Genomic DNA, 17858 nt, shown 5'->3' on the forward strand with positions numbered 1-17858 from the left:
GCAACAGAACCGGGCCTCCCTCAGCCCAGTTCTTTCAAGCCTCCCCCCGATACTTGGTCAGGTTTTCAGAAAAGGGAGCCGCCTCGGCCCGCCCAGCCGCAGTGGTGGCTCGTCGTGATGGAGCCTCTCCGGCTCTCTCCTAGGGGTCTCCTTCAACAGCGTCTACACTCAGATCTGGAGAGTCCTGCTGCATCTGGCTGCAGACCCCTACCCAGACGTTTCCGACTTGGCCATGAAGGTGCTCAACAGCATCGCCTACAAGGTACGTGGGGGGCGTCCCCACGGAGCTCTCGCGTCCCGGGTCCCGCTGTGACAGTCCCCACAGGGACCGCCGGGCGCCCTCAGGTCTCCTCCACCACGGCTCAGAAACTCGGAGCAAGTGCTTCCTGTGCAGAGTCACGGGTTCCTGGTTTTCCCGCTGTGTGTGGCGGTTGGACGGTCTTCGTGGCAGTTAACCTTTCAGGAATGGAGCAGTAACAAAGGCTGCAAAGAAGCCGTTCCTCGCGGCATTTTTAAAGATTCTCATAGCTTTCTGCTGAAGTTTCAGGCTCACAGACAAGTTGCAGGAGTACAGGGAAGTGCCTCACGGGTTACAGTTTACCTGGCGTGTCTCCGTCCTTACCTGCCCCCGTTCACATCTGAGGGGTTCCTCCCTTGGTGGCCGCTTGCCTGAGGGCACAGGGCCCCTGGGAAGGCTGGCTCCTGCCTCGTGTGTGTGTGTGTGTGTGTGTGTGTGTGTGTGTGTGTGTGTGTGTGTGTGTGTGTGTGTGTGTCTGTAATCTAGCGCCTGGCCTTGAAGTCTCACAGCTGTAAGCTCATCAGAGCACACCTGCCCGCAGAGAGCTGTTCGTCTTAGGAGTCCCTCAGGCCCGCGAGGCAGGGACACCTCGTCAAGGGCCATGTGTGAAGCGTGCAGCTGTGAGCCAGGGCACCCCACCTCAGGGCAATCAAACACCCTTTGTCTAGTCTCCCGTCGCCCCCCCAGCTCTACCAGCAGATCACAGCGACCCGGGACACAGCCTCGTGCCTTTAGCACAGCGTTCTCCGCCCAAGCCCTAGGAGCACTCGGCAAAGTGGCACGTGGCCTCCTGCCCGCAGCGCAGACCTCAGGTGACACACCCCGTGCGCGCGCGGCTGGCCCGCCCACAGGCACGCCCGCACTGAGGGTGGAGAGCAGAGCGGGCCGCCTGGAGTCCGTGCCCTGGGAGAGCTGGCAGGGGCACAGCACAGGCTGCGTGCGTGCATGCGTGCTTTAAGAGTAAACATTGCTACTGAAGAATCTAGCAGTGTGAACGCTAAGGAAATCCTTTCTTGTCCCCAATTTAGTTTCAGAACACGTCTTTCTTCTCTGGTAACCAAAGAGGGGCTGCATTTCAATTCGCAGGGAGCAGGCCTATTTTAGATATTTGAGTCTGAAGCCAAGGTTTTATTCATCAAAGTCACGACGGCCTGGTTGCTCTGAGACGCCCCAGAGAGTTCTGCATCCAGACGCAGGCGCCGCTGCCAGCCACCTATGCAGGAATCCACACAGCTCGAGCTTTAGCCCAGCTCCCGCGGGCTTGGGGTTTGGGTTTTGCTTGTAGCTTTTATTGTGGAAAATTTCGAACCACGTAGAGCTGAAGAGCAGAGGCTAGTGCCCCGGGACCGGGGCCAGCCCCACAGCGCCCCCTCGGGCCGCTCCTGCCGCCCGGGGCTCGGGGGCACTGGGAGCGACGCTTCCGCTGCGGCTGTTCAGACGTCAGGGGCACGTGTCGTAATAATCACTACTTTTAATATTTACAAGAAGGTTCATGTTAAAAAGTGTGCCGTGACCATCAGGAGCCGCGTCTGCTGCCGGGCGCGTGCAGCCCACGTGTTGGAAATCAGAGGTTAACACTTAATTACAGGCAGAGCCAGCGGCCTGAGTCACTAGTAAATGAAACAGAGGTTGAGATACCCAGGAAAGCACACTCCAAAGTACCGCCAGAGCCTGAGAGCGCAGCCTTGCCGACCCGCCGCAGGCGCACGTTGTTTACGTGGGACGTGCAGCTCACGGAGGACCTCCTCTTAGGTCAGCAGAGCCTCCTGCTGCTACAGGTGTCCGCACTCAGGCCAGGCGGCCCGTGCGGCCTGCCTCGTGCTCAGCCCAGAGCCGACTGTGGACAGTCTCTTGGGAGCCCCTCACACGTGGATCCAGACCCTCAGTGTGCGGTTAACAGGCACACTCTTGAAACAAACACTCCAGCCCCCGAGAGCCGCCCGAAGCCCCCATCGGCTTCCGCGACCCCAACTGTTCTGAGATGCAGTTGGGAAATGCCCCGCCCTGTGGCCCACGTTCCCGTGGGATGTTTTCCCTGCCGTGGATTGGGCTTTCCCGTGTCCACGTGAGGCAGCATGGTCGAGCGGACGAGCTCAGAGTGAAGAAGGCACTCGGGGGGCTGGAGACCCCCCCCATGAACTGTGTGGGGTAGGGAGCAGAGGCAGGGCTGGGGTGTGCGCGTGTGTGTGAGTGTGCATGTGTGTGCATGCCCGTGTGCCCGTGTCCCTGCAAATCGGGCTGAGAGGATACAGCTGCCCCAAGGGTCTGCCTTCTAACCGGATGCTTGCTGCCCTCTGAAAGGTGAGGGCGACCCCCCTCTGTTTCTCTCTTCTGTCCTTGAGCCTTGTCAGGAAGGGACGTCTCAGTGTATCTGCTGGTCCAGGGCGTCCAGGGCAGCGTCAGGGAGGTGACGGGGAGTCGCCGCACGAGAAGGACGGGTGGGTGGCCAACAGGGCTCACGCGGGGCCCTGGGGTCCTGCAGACCTGCTCTGCATCATCCTCAGCTTGCAGCCCCAACCCCGGCATCCAGCACCAGCCACTGCCATTTCTCTGTCCCCCTTTCCTGGCCACGTGCTCTGCTCTCTGTAAAACGGCAGCTGGGAGCAGTGCAGAAAGGGCCTCCCTGGGGGTGCCTCCCTCTGGCCCCGGCTCCCAGGGCCTCTGTCCATGGCTTCCGCCGACGGGCAGTCCGCAGGCACCTCCGGCTCCCGCACAGAACACATGGTCACCATGGAGGCGATGTTTGGTGCACAAACAGGAAATGTGAGGCAAAACAGCTTCATCCAAGCCTGCGACCCCAGGATGCATCACCAGTCGTGGGGTCTCCCCGGCTGATGGGTGCCCAGCCCTCAGGGTCTCCAGAAGGAACTCAGAACGAGGTGTGCGTGGAGCCGCCGCTGGCGTGAACTGCGCCGGAGTGGGGCCCTCGCTCGCCCTCTGGGCCACGTGAGACCAGGCGGGGCCGGGAGGGGGGCAGTCACTCACCTGCGCCCACTCCTTCCCTTTGGGGTCTCGGGGGAAGTCGGGCTCCAGCTCAGGCAGCAGCGGACCCCCTGAGCTCAGGGAGCGTTTGAAAGGTGATGACTCTGCTGAATCTTCAGTTCAGCCCCAAAGTGTTCCGCCTTCCCCCATCACCTCCCACTGATTTTCCGGAAACTTTGAAGAGACACGTTAAGTTCAGAGTTTCTCAGCTGTGATTTCTCTTCTCCTTTTAGACTCCGCACGGGACCACTTGGCCTTCAGGCTTTGTGGGGGTGTCCGTGTGTGCAGAGCTGGCCAAATAATTAAATACCCAGCAAGGCAAGCAAACAGTACGGCTTTTATAATGCAAAAGATAAGAGCCATTTTTCAAAGGCTGATTATAATTCAGCTCTTGCTGCTTTTATTTCAAAGTGAAGGATTGTCTGGGAGGCAGCGATGACACACTGGTCGCTCCGTTTTCTGTATTTTCTGTCTGTTGCTGAATGTCGATACGGTGCCCTGACTGCTGAGTGGAAGGGTCCAGAACACTCGGTCCTCTGGGAGCAGCCAGTCCCAGGCTCCCCTGGAGCTCACCCCACAGAGGTCGAGGCTCCTTTTGTTTCTTGTTTCCTCCTCCCTGTTTTGAAAAAGCCACTCCCCTCCTGCAGGCCTGCTCAGGCCGGTGCAGACCCCCTCCCAGGGTGAAGCGGCAGGCCCACCCCTGCTGTGGGAGGACGCGCCCACACCCGGATCTGGGCTTCATCCTGCAGGGGCTGCTCCGCGAGGAGCCCAGGCTGAGCTGGGCCGGGTTCCTCTGAGCACGAGGTCGGCTGTGCAGCGGGAGGTGAGGGGCTGAGGCTTCACCAGGAAGCTGCTCTCTCCTAGGGGGCGGGGAGGCCAGGGAGGGGGCCCTCCCAAAAGGAGGGAGCACGGAGAGCCTCTTCCCTGACTCCTGGCCCCGACTCCTCGCGAGTCCCAGCCAGGTTTTACGACAGCATCTCGAGGGGGTCATCCCGGAGCCTCCCTAGACCCAGACAGGTTTCTTCCAGAAAAGCAAAAGAAGATCATTTTATCTGCAGGGTGACGTTCGGGGGAGAATCTCAGATGGGACCTTACGTTGCTGTGAGACTCTCTCTGCCAAGAGCAGCGCCAACCTGCGCTAGTCCTGTGGCCTCCGAGCTGTCGCCGGCCACCGCCCACCTCACCTGTCCCTTTGCTCCTTCAGGCCACAGTGAACGCCCGGCCTCAGCGCATCCTCCCCACCTCCTCCCTCACGCAGTCGGCGCCCGCCAGCCCCACCAACAAGGGCGTCCACATCCACCAGGCGGGGTAAGTGGGGCAACTGTCCTGGGACCTGGGGGCCCCTCCCGCATCTTCTCATCTGAGCCCTTCCTTGAGTCCTCCCCCACCTTCCTCTGCACAGTTGTAACAGCAGAGGTTAACAGAACCCGATTTCTGTTCAGAACTTGTCAGAGAGGGTCTGTGCCCCGCAGCGGGTGGCCAGGGTGGGGAACCCTCCTCTCACTGGTCTGTGTCCACACGGCCGAGCATGGGGTCCTGGGCAGCAGCAGAGCCCGGCAGACTAGCGGTCCCACTGCACCTGCCTTGCGCTGCCCCCGTTTTCGGGGAGGACGATGCTCAGAACCCGCAGGCAGGAGCTGCACGAGCAGCTGGGTTTGGAAGTCGAGCCGGGCAGCCGAGGGCATTCTGGGCCGATGACCCTGGGCCCACTTGTGGGACTGGGGGCGGGCGACCCCAGAAGTTGCTTAGGGTTTGGTTTCTGAGCACTGGCTCTGGGTAAAACCCATGTTCTTCTTCCCCAACGGTAGAGGGTCCCCGCCAACCTCCAGCACCAGCAGCTCCAGCCTGACCAACGACGTGGCCAAGCAGCCAGTCAGCCGAGACCTGCCTCCAGGCCGGCCGGGCGCTGCGGGCCCAGTGGGGGTGCAGTACACGCCCCACTCCCACCAGTTCCCCCGGACACGGAAGATGTTTGACAAGGGCCCAGACCAGGTACAGACGTGGCTGTAAACCCTGACTCTCGTGGGGTCAGGATGCGGGACGCCGTGAGCCGGCCACGGCCCTGGCGAATGTCGCAGGGCTTCCCTCCTGTGCCTGCGGCCCCGGGTCCAGGCTCACTCCCCTGGTGGCCGCAGCCTCTGGAACGAGAGGCTCCTCGGGCTGGCCTGCTCCTGCTCCTCGGTAAACAGCACTTGCCTCCACTCGACGTGGCCGCTGCTCTGCGGGAGCAGTGATTCTGAGCAGGCTGTTTGCTGTTTCCATCAAGATTCAATTCCCCCACAGCCGGGGGGTGCGGTCACTGCCGCTGAGTGGAACCGACATTTCAGGAGGGTGGGGAGTGGCGTCCTTGCTGGGAGGGTTGTGAGGACACGTAACAGGGCGGCCACGCTCCGTGGGTGCTGGTCCACGCAGAGCAGCATGGTGGGGCAGGGGCGAGGTGAGGCCCCACCACTGGTCCCAGCGAGCAGCACCAGCTATTTTAGCTCTGAGCACCGAGGAGTCCCCGTCGACCTGCTCCTCGCTGCGTGCTGGCCCCAGAGCCACAGAGCAGGCAGCGTCCCTGTGCGCCCCACTCTCACCGGAACCTGTGGGCCCGGCCCGGTCAGAGGTCAGCCCCGGTACCAGGCAGCAGGGGCCCACGGGGGTGGGCGACCTGGCGGCGATGGGGAGTGTGGGGACTTGCAGCCCAGGCCGTCTCAGCCAGCCCCTGGGCCTCGCAGCCCTGTGCTGATCATCGGGGCCCCTGGTCACCGGGACGCAGAAGTGAGGGGGCTCGGTGATGTTGTCCTCAGAAGCCGGACCACTGGCCCTGTGCCTTGGGCTCCAGGGATGGACGGCCTTGAGCTCCCGGGGGTTCGGGGATGACGTGACTGACTGTTCCTGTCTTCTTCCCCTTCCTCCCTTCCTGACGCCACAAAGACCACCGACGACCCGGACGATGCGGCCGGACACAGAAGCTTCATCTCGGCCACGATGCAGACGGGGTTCTGTGACTGGAGCGCCCGGTACTTTGCCCAGCCCGTCATGAAGGTAGCCGTGCGTCCTCAGCTCTTGGGCGGTGGAGCCAGAACCCTGGCGAGTGTGTGCTCCCCGTGTCCCCACAAATGCCCATGGGCCTTCAGGGCCCCGGCCTCGGGCCTGGGCGCCTCGAGCCCTCTGCTCTGAGCTCAGGCTTGCGTCCCCACTGGTTTACTCTCTGTGCTCCCCGGGCCCCGCACTGTGACCCCCTCTAGCCTGGGTGCAGCCGCATGGAGCCCTGTGCCAGCCAGCCTCCTGCTTTGTTACACATGGCTGTTGAAGGGAGTGCCAAGTCACGGTCACGATGGCTGATGTTAACAGTTAGACAAACAGCAAGAGAAAGAGACTCAATTTACCTTCCCATTTTGTCCCCAAAAAAAAATGATGGGGAAGAAGCCTGACTTTGCTGAGCTCGCCAGTGTGAGGTGCGTCCCTTTGGGTTGGCGAGCTCGTCCCAGGTGCCCAGGCCTGCTTGGGCTGCTCACCGCGTGGGGGCTGTCGGACTCAGCTAGCCACGTTTTCGAAGGACCTGTCCACCGGGGCCAACCGAACGCGTCTGGCTGATTCCGGGACACCCCCTTCCAGGTCTGACGCGCCACCTTCGTGATGTGGCGTGACGTGTGTTCCATGGCTGCAGATTTGGGCCCCGCGTTCCGGGGACAGGGCGGGACAGGGGCTCCGTGCCCGCCTGGCTGCAGGGAGCCTCACTGTGGGGCTTCCTCCCGGACTTTCCGTTCAGACAGAGCCCCCGCCCCTCCACCCACAGAGGCTTCCCAGCTGAAAGCCGCAGCTTGTTTGTCCGTAGGTTTCAAGCTGCACATGCAGGTGATTTCCACGGAGAACTTGGACTTTGTTACAACTCTTCTCCTGCCTTCTGTTCCCCGCCAGAGATACTGATGTGTGTCGAGAAGAACACAAAACAGTCGTTCTAGTGCCCGAGACAGGTCATAGTCCTCTGTTGAGCCCTGTTGCTGAGAAGGGAGAGGTCTCAGCAGCGAAAACAGTGCACTTAGACGTCCGAGGAGGAGAATGGGTAAAAAACGTGAAGTATGTGACACGGTACCCGTGGTGACGTTAAAAAATGAAGCTTTGAAGTTAACATAACAAGGAGATGCTCGTGATAAAACTTTTTAGGGGGGAGGAGGTATGTCATTGGCCGAGTGTGTGCTTAGCATGCATGATGTCCTGGGTTCAATCCCCAGCACCTACATTTAAAAAAAAAAATTTAAGGAAAAAAAGCAAGACGTAAGGTGGCCACAGAATGACCACAGTTGTGCTCACATCTGGGTGCGAGAGGGGCCGGGAAGCAGCAGACCCCGACGTGTCAGTGGTGGTGCTGAATTTGTGTCATTCTGACTCGTTTCTGTCTTTTCTACATTTTCCACGCTTAGCACGAAGTATCTTTATAGTCAGAACAAAACGTATTAAAGAAATGATGCCAAGAGACAGTAGAGACCTGTTACGGGGTCCCCACCAGGCTGGGCCTGTCCCTGCTGACCAGTCCACCTGTAGACGGGACATTGCAAGCTGCTCTGGCTGAGAGGAGGGATGGGCAGACACTGGACTGTGTCCCCAGAGATGTGCATCCCTGGTGCTGGGGGCGAGTCTCCCTTCAGATCTGTGGTTCACACCGTCTCCTTCAGAGTTAGGTCAGTCTAGTAACAGAAGTTCTGTTTCCGGGACATCGTCTCCTGTGTAAGGAAGTGAGGTCACACGGCTTGGACTCTCGGTGGTCTGGTCCGTCCTCGTTCGGAGGCAACAGTGGCTGTAACTCACAGTCACTGCTGGCATAGTGATGAGCTGCTGTTCTGGAAGTCTCTGGATATGCCTGTTCTCCGTCATGTCCCGTGACTTCTGTTCAGATGTGGCAGCAGATCTCCTGCCTTTGTGTTCCTTCGTGTGTGCGCCTGGACATGTGTCTGCGAATTCCCGCTGGGGCGGGCCCGCCAGGTGCTGGCCGGGAAGAGACAGAGGCTGTCAGCCCAGGGGTCTGTCCTGGTGCGTCGTGCTGGCTCCCAATGTGAGGGCAGCACAGTGAGATGGGGTGAGGGGGGTCCCCGCAGGATTAACTCGCTGTTCAGCGCTGAGCCCGCAGGAGGAGCCAGCAAACAGTGCTGAGGGAGGAGACGGTGTTTCCGCCGACCTGGCCACGTTTGCAGAAACAGACTCTCGTGGGTATAGCTTGAAATGAGATTCTAGGTGTTGTGACTGAAAATGAAGTTCTGTTATGGTCAGGCTCTAAGTCCCCTTTTGTGCTGTGTTTTGTGTCTTGCTGTGTCTGTGCTGTGGTCAGCTGGGCCGTAATCCCTGCCCGCAGCTGAAGTGCCAGGCGCTTCGGGCCCGCGTGACTGTTCTTTTACGTTAATTAGAGGCGTCATCCAAGCTTTGGGAGAGGACGCGTTTTATCTCATTGCTAGCTTTTAAAAGAAATTCTTCCTGCTTTTTTCAGGTGGTATTCACGAGGGCGTACTTTTATTAATTTAATTAATCAGCTAATGACATGTGTGTGCAATGAAAGGCATTAGGAACTTGTTTATTGGGCTGCTTCTTGTGCCAGCTAAAAATGGCTCGAGGCTAGGAAGGTCCCAGAAAGGAGAGAAGAACCTCAGACTCTAAAAACTTCAGAGGTGAGCGTTTACCAGGTAATACTTACTAGGTTACAAAATTATGCGCAATATGATAGTCACGGGCAGCTAATGGTCAGTAGGATTGAATACCCCGAACGTGACTGTAATGACAGTTTTTGCCATCTATCAGCTCACAGTCAGATTTCCCAGAGGTCTGCGTGACCGAAAAGAACTACTGTTGCTGCGAAGTGTGTTACAGCTCAGTGTTACAGCAACCTGGATCCGGGCGAGAGACCAAGCAGCACTCAGACGGTTGGAGAGCTCAGGTTTATTACACCAGCGGGCCCAGAGGAGTTAACACTCCAAGCTCTGGGCCCCGTCTGTAGGTTTACACAGGCTTTTATAGGCTGCCAGTCTATACTTTGCAACATCATATGCAAATACGTTGTTTTGACTAGTTAGGAATAAGCTTTGTAGAAATGGACCAGTCGGGAGTGAGCTCTATGCAAACGAGGTGCTACAAATGGACCAATCAGGAGTTAGCTCAGGGAACCAATAGAATCTTAGGGGTAAGTTCCACTTTCTTAGCAGCAAGCCATTTCAGAGGCAAAAAGCAAGATGATGGCCGTTGGACCAGGGAACCGGATGGTGCTGGCAGGAGAGTAGTGGCCCTGCCTGGGGGTCCTGCCGGTCTTTTTCGTGGGGCTTCCTGCTTCACTACCTTCTGGACTTGGTTCTCCTTTGAAAGATGAAACCACCCCTCTGTCTTCCCTGAGTTGGTTTACAGAGCTCACATCTGCTTAAGAAAGAACATTAAAAATGGTCTGTTACGTGCTTACAGGAAAAAAAAGATACACTGAAATTTGTTCTGATTACAAAAATATTACAATTTCTTTTCACTCAAAGGTTGGCAAATTTCAAAGATTGATTTTGCCCAGAGGATGGGTTACCAGGGTGTGGGGAAATGGGAACTCTCAGATACTATTGGTGGGTGGCAGAATACGAGCTTGGTGTGGGGCCTTTCTGTGGCAGCTATCAACACTGTGAATGGGTAAGCCCAGGGGGAGGGTATAGCTCGTGGGCATAGCTCGTGGTAGCGCACCAGCTCAGCGTTCGTGGGGTCCCGGGTTCAGTCCCCAGGACCTCCATTAAAAAAATAAATAAATAAACCTAACTACCCCCCCAAAATATGAATTAAAATTAAAATTTAAAAAAAATTTTTTTTAATGGGTAAGCCCAGAAACCAACAACCGCGCTCTGAGAAGCAGATCCTGCAACCACTACGGTGCGTCTATGTGTGGTAACGGCCATCTAGAGATGCTCATTACAGGGTTACTTGTAATAGCAGAAAGTTGAGAACGAGAGAATATTGATTAGGAAACTGTATTAGAAATGATGGGTCTGTGCATGAATCTTGGCGATGTTCTCCTAGGGCCGTCTACCCCAGCAATAGAAATAAAGCGAAAATAAGCAAATGGGACCTAATTACACTTAATAAGCTTTTGCACAGCAAAGGAAACTGTAACAAAACAAAAGGACAAGCCACGGAATGGGAGGAAAGGTTTGCAAGCAGTGCAACAGACAAGGGCTTGATCTCCAGCATATATAAACAGCTCATACAACTTATTAACAAAAAAAAAAACAGGCAACCCAATCCGAAAATGGGCAGAAGACCTAAGCAAGCAATTCTCCAGTGAAGACATATAAATGGCCAATAGGCATGTGAAAAAATGCTCAGTATTGCTAATCATCAGAGATATGCAGATCAAAACTACAATGAGGTATCACCTCACACCAGCCAGAATGCCCGTCATTCAGAAGTCCACAAACGATAAATGCTGGAGAGGCTGTGGAGAACAGGGAGCCCTCCTACACTGCTGGTGGGAATGCAGTTTGGTGCAGACACTGTGGAAAACAGTGTGGAGATTCCTCAAAAGACTAGGAATAGACTTGCCCTATGACCCAGGAATCCCGCTCCTGGGTGCATATCTGGAGAAAACTAATTCCAGAAGACACCCGCACCCCCGTGCTCACAGCAGCGCTACTGACAACAGCCAGGACATGGGAGCACATAAGTGTCCATCCACACGTGACTGGACAAAGAAGATGCAGTGTACTTATACAACAGAATACCACTCAGCCACAAAAAAGCAATAAAACAGTGCCATTTACGGCAACATGGGTGGACCTGGAGATGGTCATCCTTAGTGAAGTAAGCCAGAAAGAGAAAGAAAAGTACCGTATGAGATCGCTCGTATGTGGAATCTTTTAAAAAGACACAAATGAACTTATTTACAAAACAGAAACAGACTCACAGATGTAGACAACAAACTTCTGGTTACCAGGGGGTGAAAGGGGTGGGAAGGGGTGAATTGGGAGTTTGAGATTTGCAGATACTAACTACTGTATGTAAAATAGATAAACAGGTTTCTACCGTACAGCACAGGGAACTGTATTCAAAATCTTGTAGGAACCTATAATGAAAAAGAACATGAAAAGGAATGTATGTGTGTTCCTGTGTGACTGACACATGATGCTGTGCACCTGAAATTGACACAACATTGCAAACTGACTATACTTCAATTAAAAAAAAAAAAAAAGAAGATGGTTCTGTGCAGCAGACAGAGCCATTCAAGTCAGTGACTCCGTCTGCGTGAGGACTTGGTTGGATGTCTTGACTCAGTAGGTCAAATAATCCAGTGTCCAAAACACATGCTCAGATGCTGTGGTTCGGTAAATTCCTGCCAGCGTCAGAGGAAGCCTGGAGGAAGCCCACTGCCTCCGGCAGCTGCTTCTAGAAGGCAGGACTTAAATCCGGGAAAGGGGCTGTCCTTTGTGCGTTCCGTACTACAGCTGGTTTGAAAACCATTCGAAGACACTGCAGGAATAAACGTCTGCAAGCGTTTTGTGAACGTGGACCCCAAATCCTCGGCGTAACGTTAATATTAACAAGTCAAATGCAGCAGCACGTGAAGCGGGGACCCGCTCGTAACCACGTGCGTCCTACCCCAGGGACGCAGAGTGGATTGAATGCCTTTAATCATGTAATTGAATGTGTCATTTCTGTATCATATAAAGAAAAACCGTGTGATCATCTCAGTAGCTGCATGATCGCATGATCATCTCAGTAGCCACACGGAAAGGACTTGATGGAATGCAACATTCAGAGTAAAAACTCTCAGCAAAGTAGGGACAGAAGGAATCTCCTTCACCCTCATACAGGCCCCTACAAAACCCTGCAGTTAACATTTCTTCACGGGTAAAAGACTGAGTGTTTTTTCTCTAAAATCAGGTGTAAGGCAAGGATGTCTGACCTCACCGTTCCCATTCAGCATCCACGGTGGGGAGGGGCGGGGTTGGCGAGGGCAAGGCAAGGGGGGTGTGCACGGATGGAGGGGGTGGGCAAGCCTGGCCCTGCTCACGGACGGCGTGACCGTGTGCGTGGGAAGTCCCAAGCAATCTGCAAAATGCTGCTGGAATGAGTAAATGTAGTAAGATCGCAGGGTACAGGGTCGTTGTGCAAAAATCTGTTTATTTTTATATGGACAATTGGAAATTGAGATTAAACCGTTTACAACACCACCCCCCAAACATGAGAAACTAGCTATACATCTAAAAAAAAAAAAAAGAAAAGATCCAAAGGGTGAAAAATACAGAACAGTGATGAAAGAACTCAGAGGGGACATAAATCAATGCAGACCGTGTTCCTGGGCTGAAAGGCTCAATAAACGTAAGACGTCAGTGCTCCCTGAAGTGATGCGAAGATCAGTGCAACCTCAGTCAAACCCCGACAGGCTGGCCTTCCTTCTTGGTCGACAAGCCTGTTCTAAAATGTATGGGGAAAAGCAAGTAAACTAAAATAACCGAAACGACTTTGAAGTAGAACAGATTCGGAGGCCCTTGCTGACGGGCTTCCGGGCGCACCGTGAAGTGAAAGCGGTCACGGCGTGGGTGGTGTGTGGACACACGTGGACGTGGGCAGACTGGCGTCCAGCAGCTGACCCACGTCCGTCCGTCCTGCTGGCTTCCCACGGGGGCGCGTGGACCGTTCAGTCCGGCGGAGAGAGGGTGGCCCACCTTGTGGGCAACTCACTGCCTAAAGGGGAAGCCTGGAGCCACGAAACGTCCGGAAGAACACCTTCCTGACCGTGGGTTAGGCGGTGATTTCTTTACTAAGACGCAGGGTGCAAACCACACAAGAAAAAATGACCAGTTGGACCGCGCTGAGAGTGACACCTGCTCTCGTCATGACTCAGTGAAGAACAGGAAAACACGAGCCGCAGACCAAGGGAAGACTGCGAAACGCACATCTGATAAAACCTTGTATCCTGTTTATGTAAAGAGCTCTCGAAATTCCATAACCAGGAAACAAACCGCCCAGTTAAAACCAGAGCAAGAGATCTGCAGACGCTTGGCCAGACAGACACACAGACGGCAGGACAGCACGGGGAGAGACACGTGTGTCACGGCGGCTGTTCGCGAGGGAAGTTGAGTCGGCAAGTGAGGTGCGGCGCGTCGGTGAGAAGGGCTGGCGCTTTCAGGTCTGTTGGCGCCAGGTGCTTCCCGAGGGTGCACGCCGTGCTGGTGCAAAGGCAGGATGTTGCAGGCGCCCTGGAAACGCTCGGCTCTTTCTTGCAAAATTAAACACACGCTTACGCGGAGCGCAGCGGCCCTGCTGCCGGGTGTTCTCCCAGGAGAGAGGAAGGCTTGGGTGTGGAGGTTCACAGTGGCTCTGTTCTTAGTCTCCAGGCACCGGGAGCACCCCAGATACACTTCCCTCGGTGAGTGAACTGTGCTAGGGCCACGTGACGGAACACTGGCCACCAGAAAACAGTGTTTGAAATAAACTGACGCGTACACACCACGGATGAATTTCGAGCACGTTATGCTCAGGGGAAGAAGCCAGACTCAAGCTGTTCGGTCCAGTTCTGCAACATCCGGAAAAGGCAGGACCAAGCTGCAGGGACAGAAAATGGTTGGGGGGGTTGCCGGGCTGGGGCTGGGGGAGGGCCTGGCCTCAGAGGGCACGTAGCAGTTTGGGGGAGGGAGTGCCTGTTCCACACGTGGATTGTGGTGGTGGCCGCATGACTGTGGCACGCTCAGAACTGTGCCCCCAAGGCTGAAGTTGACAGCGTGTGGCCGCGTGTCAGTCACCCTGATACTTTGGGGAGGTGGGGTCGGTGATGACAACGCCTGTGTATGGGTGGCAGCACCTGCAGGGTCCCTCGTTTGCACTTCAGAGCGCTTTCCTCATGGGCCAGTGGCCTTCAGCGCGGTCACCCCCCAGAGGTGGTGCAGTTGGGCCAGGTCAGCCCGTGGAACAGCCTCCCTGCGCGGAGACAACCTCGTTGTTTGGGGGGGGGTCATCTGCTGCAACAATGGGAGAGATGGTGAACGTGCCGCGGTGAGAGGCAGGTGCGGGAGCACCCGTCCCCTGAACCCCGGGAACCCAGGGGGCTTGGCGGCTGGGAGTCCAGCATCAAGCTGGCCAGCCTTTCCGGGAAGTGGGGGCAGTCGGGCTCGCCCCACTCTTGAGCGTCGTGTGCGTTCTGAGTTTCCCCTGTGCACTGGGACCTCCTTAACTGGGGGGGGTGTTGAGGGTCAAGGCCCAGCCCTGTGACCCGCAGTCTCACCGTCCAGGGACCTGCTTCACAGGGAAGTGCCCAGGTGGCTGCTTCTGGGGACCCCCTGGCCTTCCTCTGTCCCCGAGCCCCAGCTGCCCCAGAGACAGGCCCTGTCAGCCATGACCCGGCACCCGGTCCCTCCAGCTCTGCCTGGGGGCAGCAGGCGCATCTGGGTCTGGGCTTTGTTTACTCGGAAGCTTCTATTCCGCCCGCAGGCCAGGAGGCGGCCTCGGAGTGGGCAGTGGCGCGGCGCCAGGTGGGAAGCCATCTGCCCTCCTTCCTGACCGGCCCTTGCCCATCCTGGCGGCCGCTGCCTGCGGCTTTCCCCAGCCTCTTCTGTGTCCTCTCCTGGTCTCTCTCCCCTGTCAGCGGCCGCTCTCCACCTGCTTGTCCTCGTGGTGCTGGCGACTGTCCCTGGGACGATGGGCTGCGGTTCAGTTCAGCTCAGCTCGACTCTGCGAGTCCCTCCCTGGGCTCCTGGGAGCACCAGGCTCTGTCACCGGGACCCCGCACGGGGCAGGGGTGAGCCCGCTGTGCACGGGCTCAGTCTGCCTGGGACCCCGGCACGTGCGCCCGCCTGCTGCCTCCTTTGGGCTGCAAGCCGCAGCCCCCACGCCACCGGCCTCCTCCATCCCTCCCTCTTCCCACTGGGACCGCCTTCCAGACCCTTCCCCTGACTTGCTCCCACAGAAACAGGGGCTTTGTTCAGGTGTGGTCCGCGCTCCTGCACCAGCCTCGAGTCTCCTCACCTGGGGTTTCTTACTGCTGCTCCGCGTCACTGGTCGCTTGTCACTTCTTTTCTGACGAACTCCAGTTGTCACGCAGTGGAACAAGTGTTAGGAGGCAGCCTGCCCCGGGTGCCTTCCCGGGGCTACTTCGCCGCCGCTGAGGGCGCTGGCAGCTCAGGCTGCTCTGTCTCCTCAGCTCCACGTCGGGGCGTCCTCGCTGGTTTGTTGGGTGTGGTCTTGTGATTTTTAAGAGCACAGCGGTGAAATGCTGGGAAGCAGAGGCCTCCCTGCGCTCGGGGCCGCCTGCCCCCGGCCTCCGGGCCGCCCTGCTCCGGCCTCCGGGCCGCCTGCCCCCGGCCTCCGGGCCGCCCTGCCCCCGGCCTCCGGGCCGCCTGCCCCCGGCCTCCGGGCCGCCCTGCTCCGGCCTCCGGGCCGCCTGCCCCCGGCCTCCGGGCCGCCCTGCTCTGGCCTCCGGGCCGCCCTGCTCCGGCCTCCGGGCCACCTGCCCCCGGCCTCCGGGCCGCCTGCCCCCGCCCTGCTCCGCTGTCGCTCCTCGTGAGCTTGCTCGTCTTCTGACTCGCTGCCTCGCTCCTTTTGGCGTCAGGCAGAGCAGCAGAGACGTCTCAGCACACCCCAGGGTTCTGATTTCGCAGTTAGGGTATGAAGGCGCAGATGTCGTGTCCGGCGCAGCAAGGCCCTTTGTGCCCCTCCTGCGGAAGACACGCGGCGCGTATCCCTAACCTCCCGCGAGGTCCGTCTGATTTGGAACAGCACCCCCGCCCCCGCCGCCCTGTTGGAGTGGTGCTGGCTCCGCTTCCGCGGTTGGGCCCTCGGGGCAGGAGTTTCCTAAATCAGCACCCCCCACCCCGTCACATTGCCAGCCAGCCCTCCCCTGGGTCCCAGGCCCAGCGGCCAGCAGGGGGCAGAGGGAAGAGCTGGGGGCCGTGAACACAGCCGCTTCAGGGGCACCGTGACTGCCCCCCGTTGCCGTGTGCTGCTCTGCACCTGCCCTGGGGCCCTGGGCATCCTGACCCAACTGGGGACCCGGAGTCTTCAACATGTCGGGGTGAGGAACCTTCTCACCTGAGAATAACCACTTTTAATTGTGCTTTGTTTTGAAGATCCCAGAAGAGCACGACCTGGAGAGCCAGACCCGCAAGGAACGGGAGTGGCGGTTCCTGCGGAACAGCCGCGTCAGGAAGCAGGCGCGGCAGCTCATCCAGAAGGGTGAGCGGCCCTCGGGCAGCGGAGGGGGAGCTGCTCCAGGGGCAGGGGTGCGGGGTTGGGGGGCTGGTCCGGGAAGGCTCCGTGGCCTTGCCTGGGGAGACTCCAGCTCTCCGGGATTGTTGCCAGGGAAGCTCCCGTCTGACTGACAGGCTTGGGACCAGCGTCCCTTCTGCCCCTTGTCAATTCCAGGGTGAAGGAACGAGCCCTCCCTCCGTGGGCCCTGGCAGTCCAGGCCTGCGCCCTCGCCCTGGGGATGGGAGACAATCACCCAGCCCTGGTGGTCCTCACTCAGCTGTATTTCAGCACGTTTGCACCAAGCCTTTTACTGAATTTGCCAAGAGGTGTCCAAAGTGCTCCCTGCCGTGTGCCCCCAGCTCCCCGTCCCCCCGGGGTTTAGTGGTGGTGAGCAGTGTGGACGCGTGGGTGCCCGGGGAGCCCCCTCATCTTAGCTGCAGGCCCCCACCAGGACCTGAAGCAGGGAGGGAGGGGGAGCGAGGGCCTCCACCCAGTGGTCAGGACAGGGACAGAGCACGGGCAGCTGGCCTGGGAGCCGACCCAGCCCCGCAGCCTGGTGTGTAGGGAGCAGGGCAGGCTCAGCTCCCCTGAGCCTTCGGCGCTGGGCTGGCTCTGGCGGGGCACCAGCCCTGCCGGGCCCTGTCCTCCCAGAAGCAGCGAGGTTTGGGCAGCACTTGGTTGGGAGCTCTCCCTGGGAAACGCCTCGGGTCACGTTCCGTTAACGCGGGGTCACTCCTGCTGAAGCTAATTTTGGTTGTTCACGACCCTCTGGGCCTCTGCGGAGGCGCTGCCACCGCTCAGGAACAGGCTTCAGTGTCCGCAGCTTCCCCGGGGGAGCAAGTGAGCCGCCCAGCTTGACAGGCGCTCCCTGACCTACAGCGTCAGGGGCTGCTTTCTGGAGGGTGGCGGTGCCTCAGGACCCCGGGCCTCCAGGCGGGGACAGCAGGACACGTGGGTTTCCCTGTCGCCGAGGCAGCCACACGCGGTCTGGCGTCTGGAGGCAAATGGACCTGCCAGTGAAGGCCAGGCTCTGGTCAGCGCTGAGCTGGGAGTGAAGGCAGAACCAGGCTTTCCAGACCAGAACATAAGAAATGGAGTGTATTCATAAACCGGGGCAGGGGTTCTCCTTTTTAGTCTTTGTGGAAAGAACAGACGTGCTTGTCAAAAACACACTAAGAGAAGCCACTGAGTCACAAGCAGTGCTGGCAGGGGGCGTGCAGACGGCAGAGACCCGCCTCGGAGCCTGGCCTCCCGGGGTTGTGGTTTTGTCTGCGGCCAGCTGCGAGCTGGGGCTTGTGAACGCTGAAGCCTGCGGGCAAGTCAGCAGGGCCTCGGCAGCGCTAACGCCCCTCCTCTCTCAGTGACTCCCTCAGCCGTCCCCCCATGACACCCGTGAGCC

General features: G+C 58.1%; 1 protein-coding gene across 4 annotated transcripts in view; it reads left to right on the forward strand.

The window, feature by feature from the left end:
* The window catches only part of RPTOR (regulatory associated protein of MTOR complex 1), a 236500-nt gene that overhangs the window by 200836 nt on the left and 17806 nt on the right, over positions 1-17858 (forward strand). For all 4 annotated transcript variants that reach the window (XM_074343898.1, XM_074343899.1, XM_074343900.1 and 1 more), the window contains exons 21-25: positions 144-262; positions 4485-4588; positions 5089-5272; positions 6200-6310; positions 16339-16444. In XM_074343898.1, coding sequence (XP_074199999.1) covers positions 144-262; positions 4485-4588; positions 5089-5272; positions 6200-6310; positions 16339-16444 — 624 coding nt within the window. The remainder of the gene's footprint in view (positions 1-143; positions 263-4484; positions 4589-5088; positions 5273-6199; positions 6311-16338; positions 16445-17858) is intronic.

Source organism: Camelus bactrianus, chromosome 16, assembly GCF_048773025.1.
Source record: "Camelus bactrianus isolate YW-2024 breed Bactrian camel chromosome 16, ASM4877302v1, whole genome shotgun sequence".
Lineage (NCBI taxonomy): Eukaryota > Metazoa > Chordata > Mammalia > Artiodactyla > Camelidae > Camelus > Camelus bactrianus.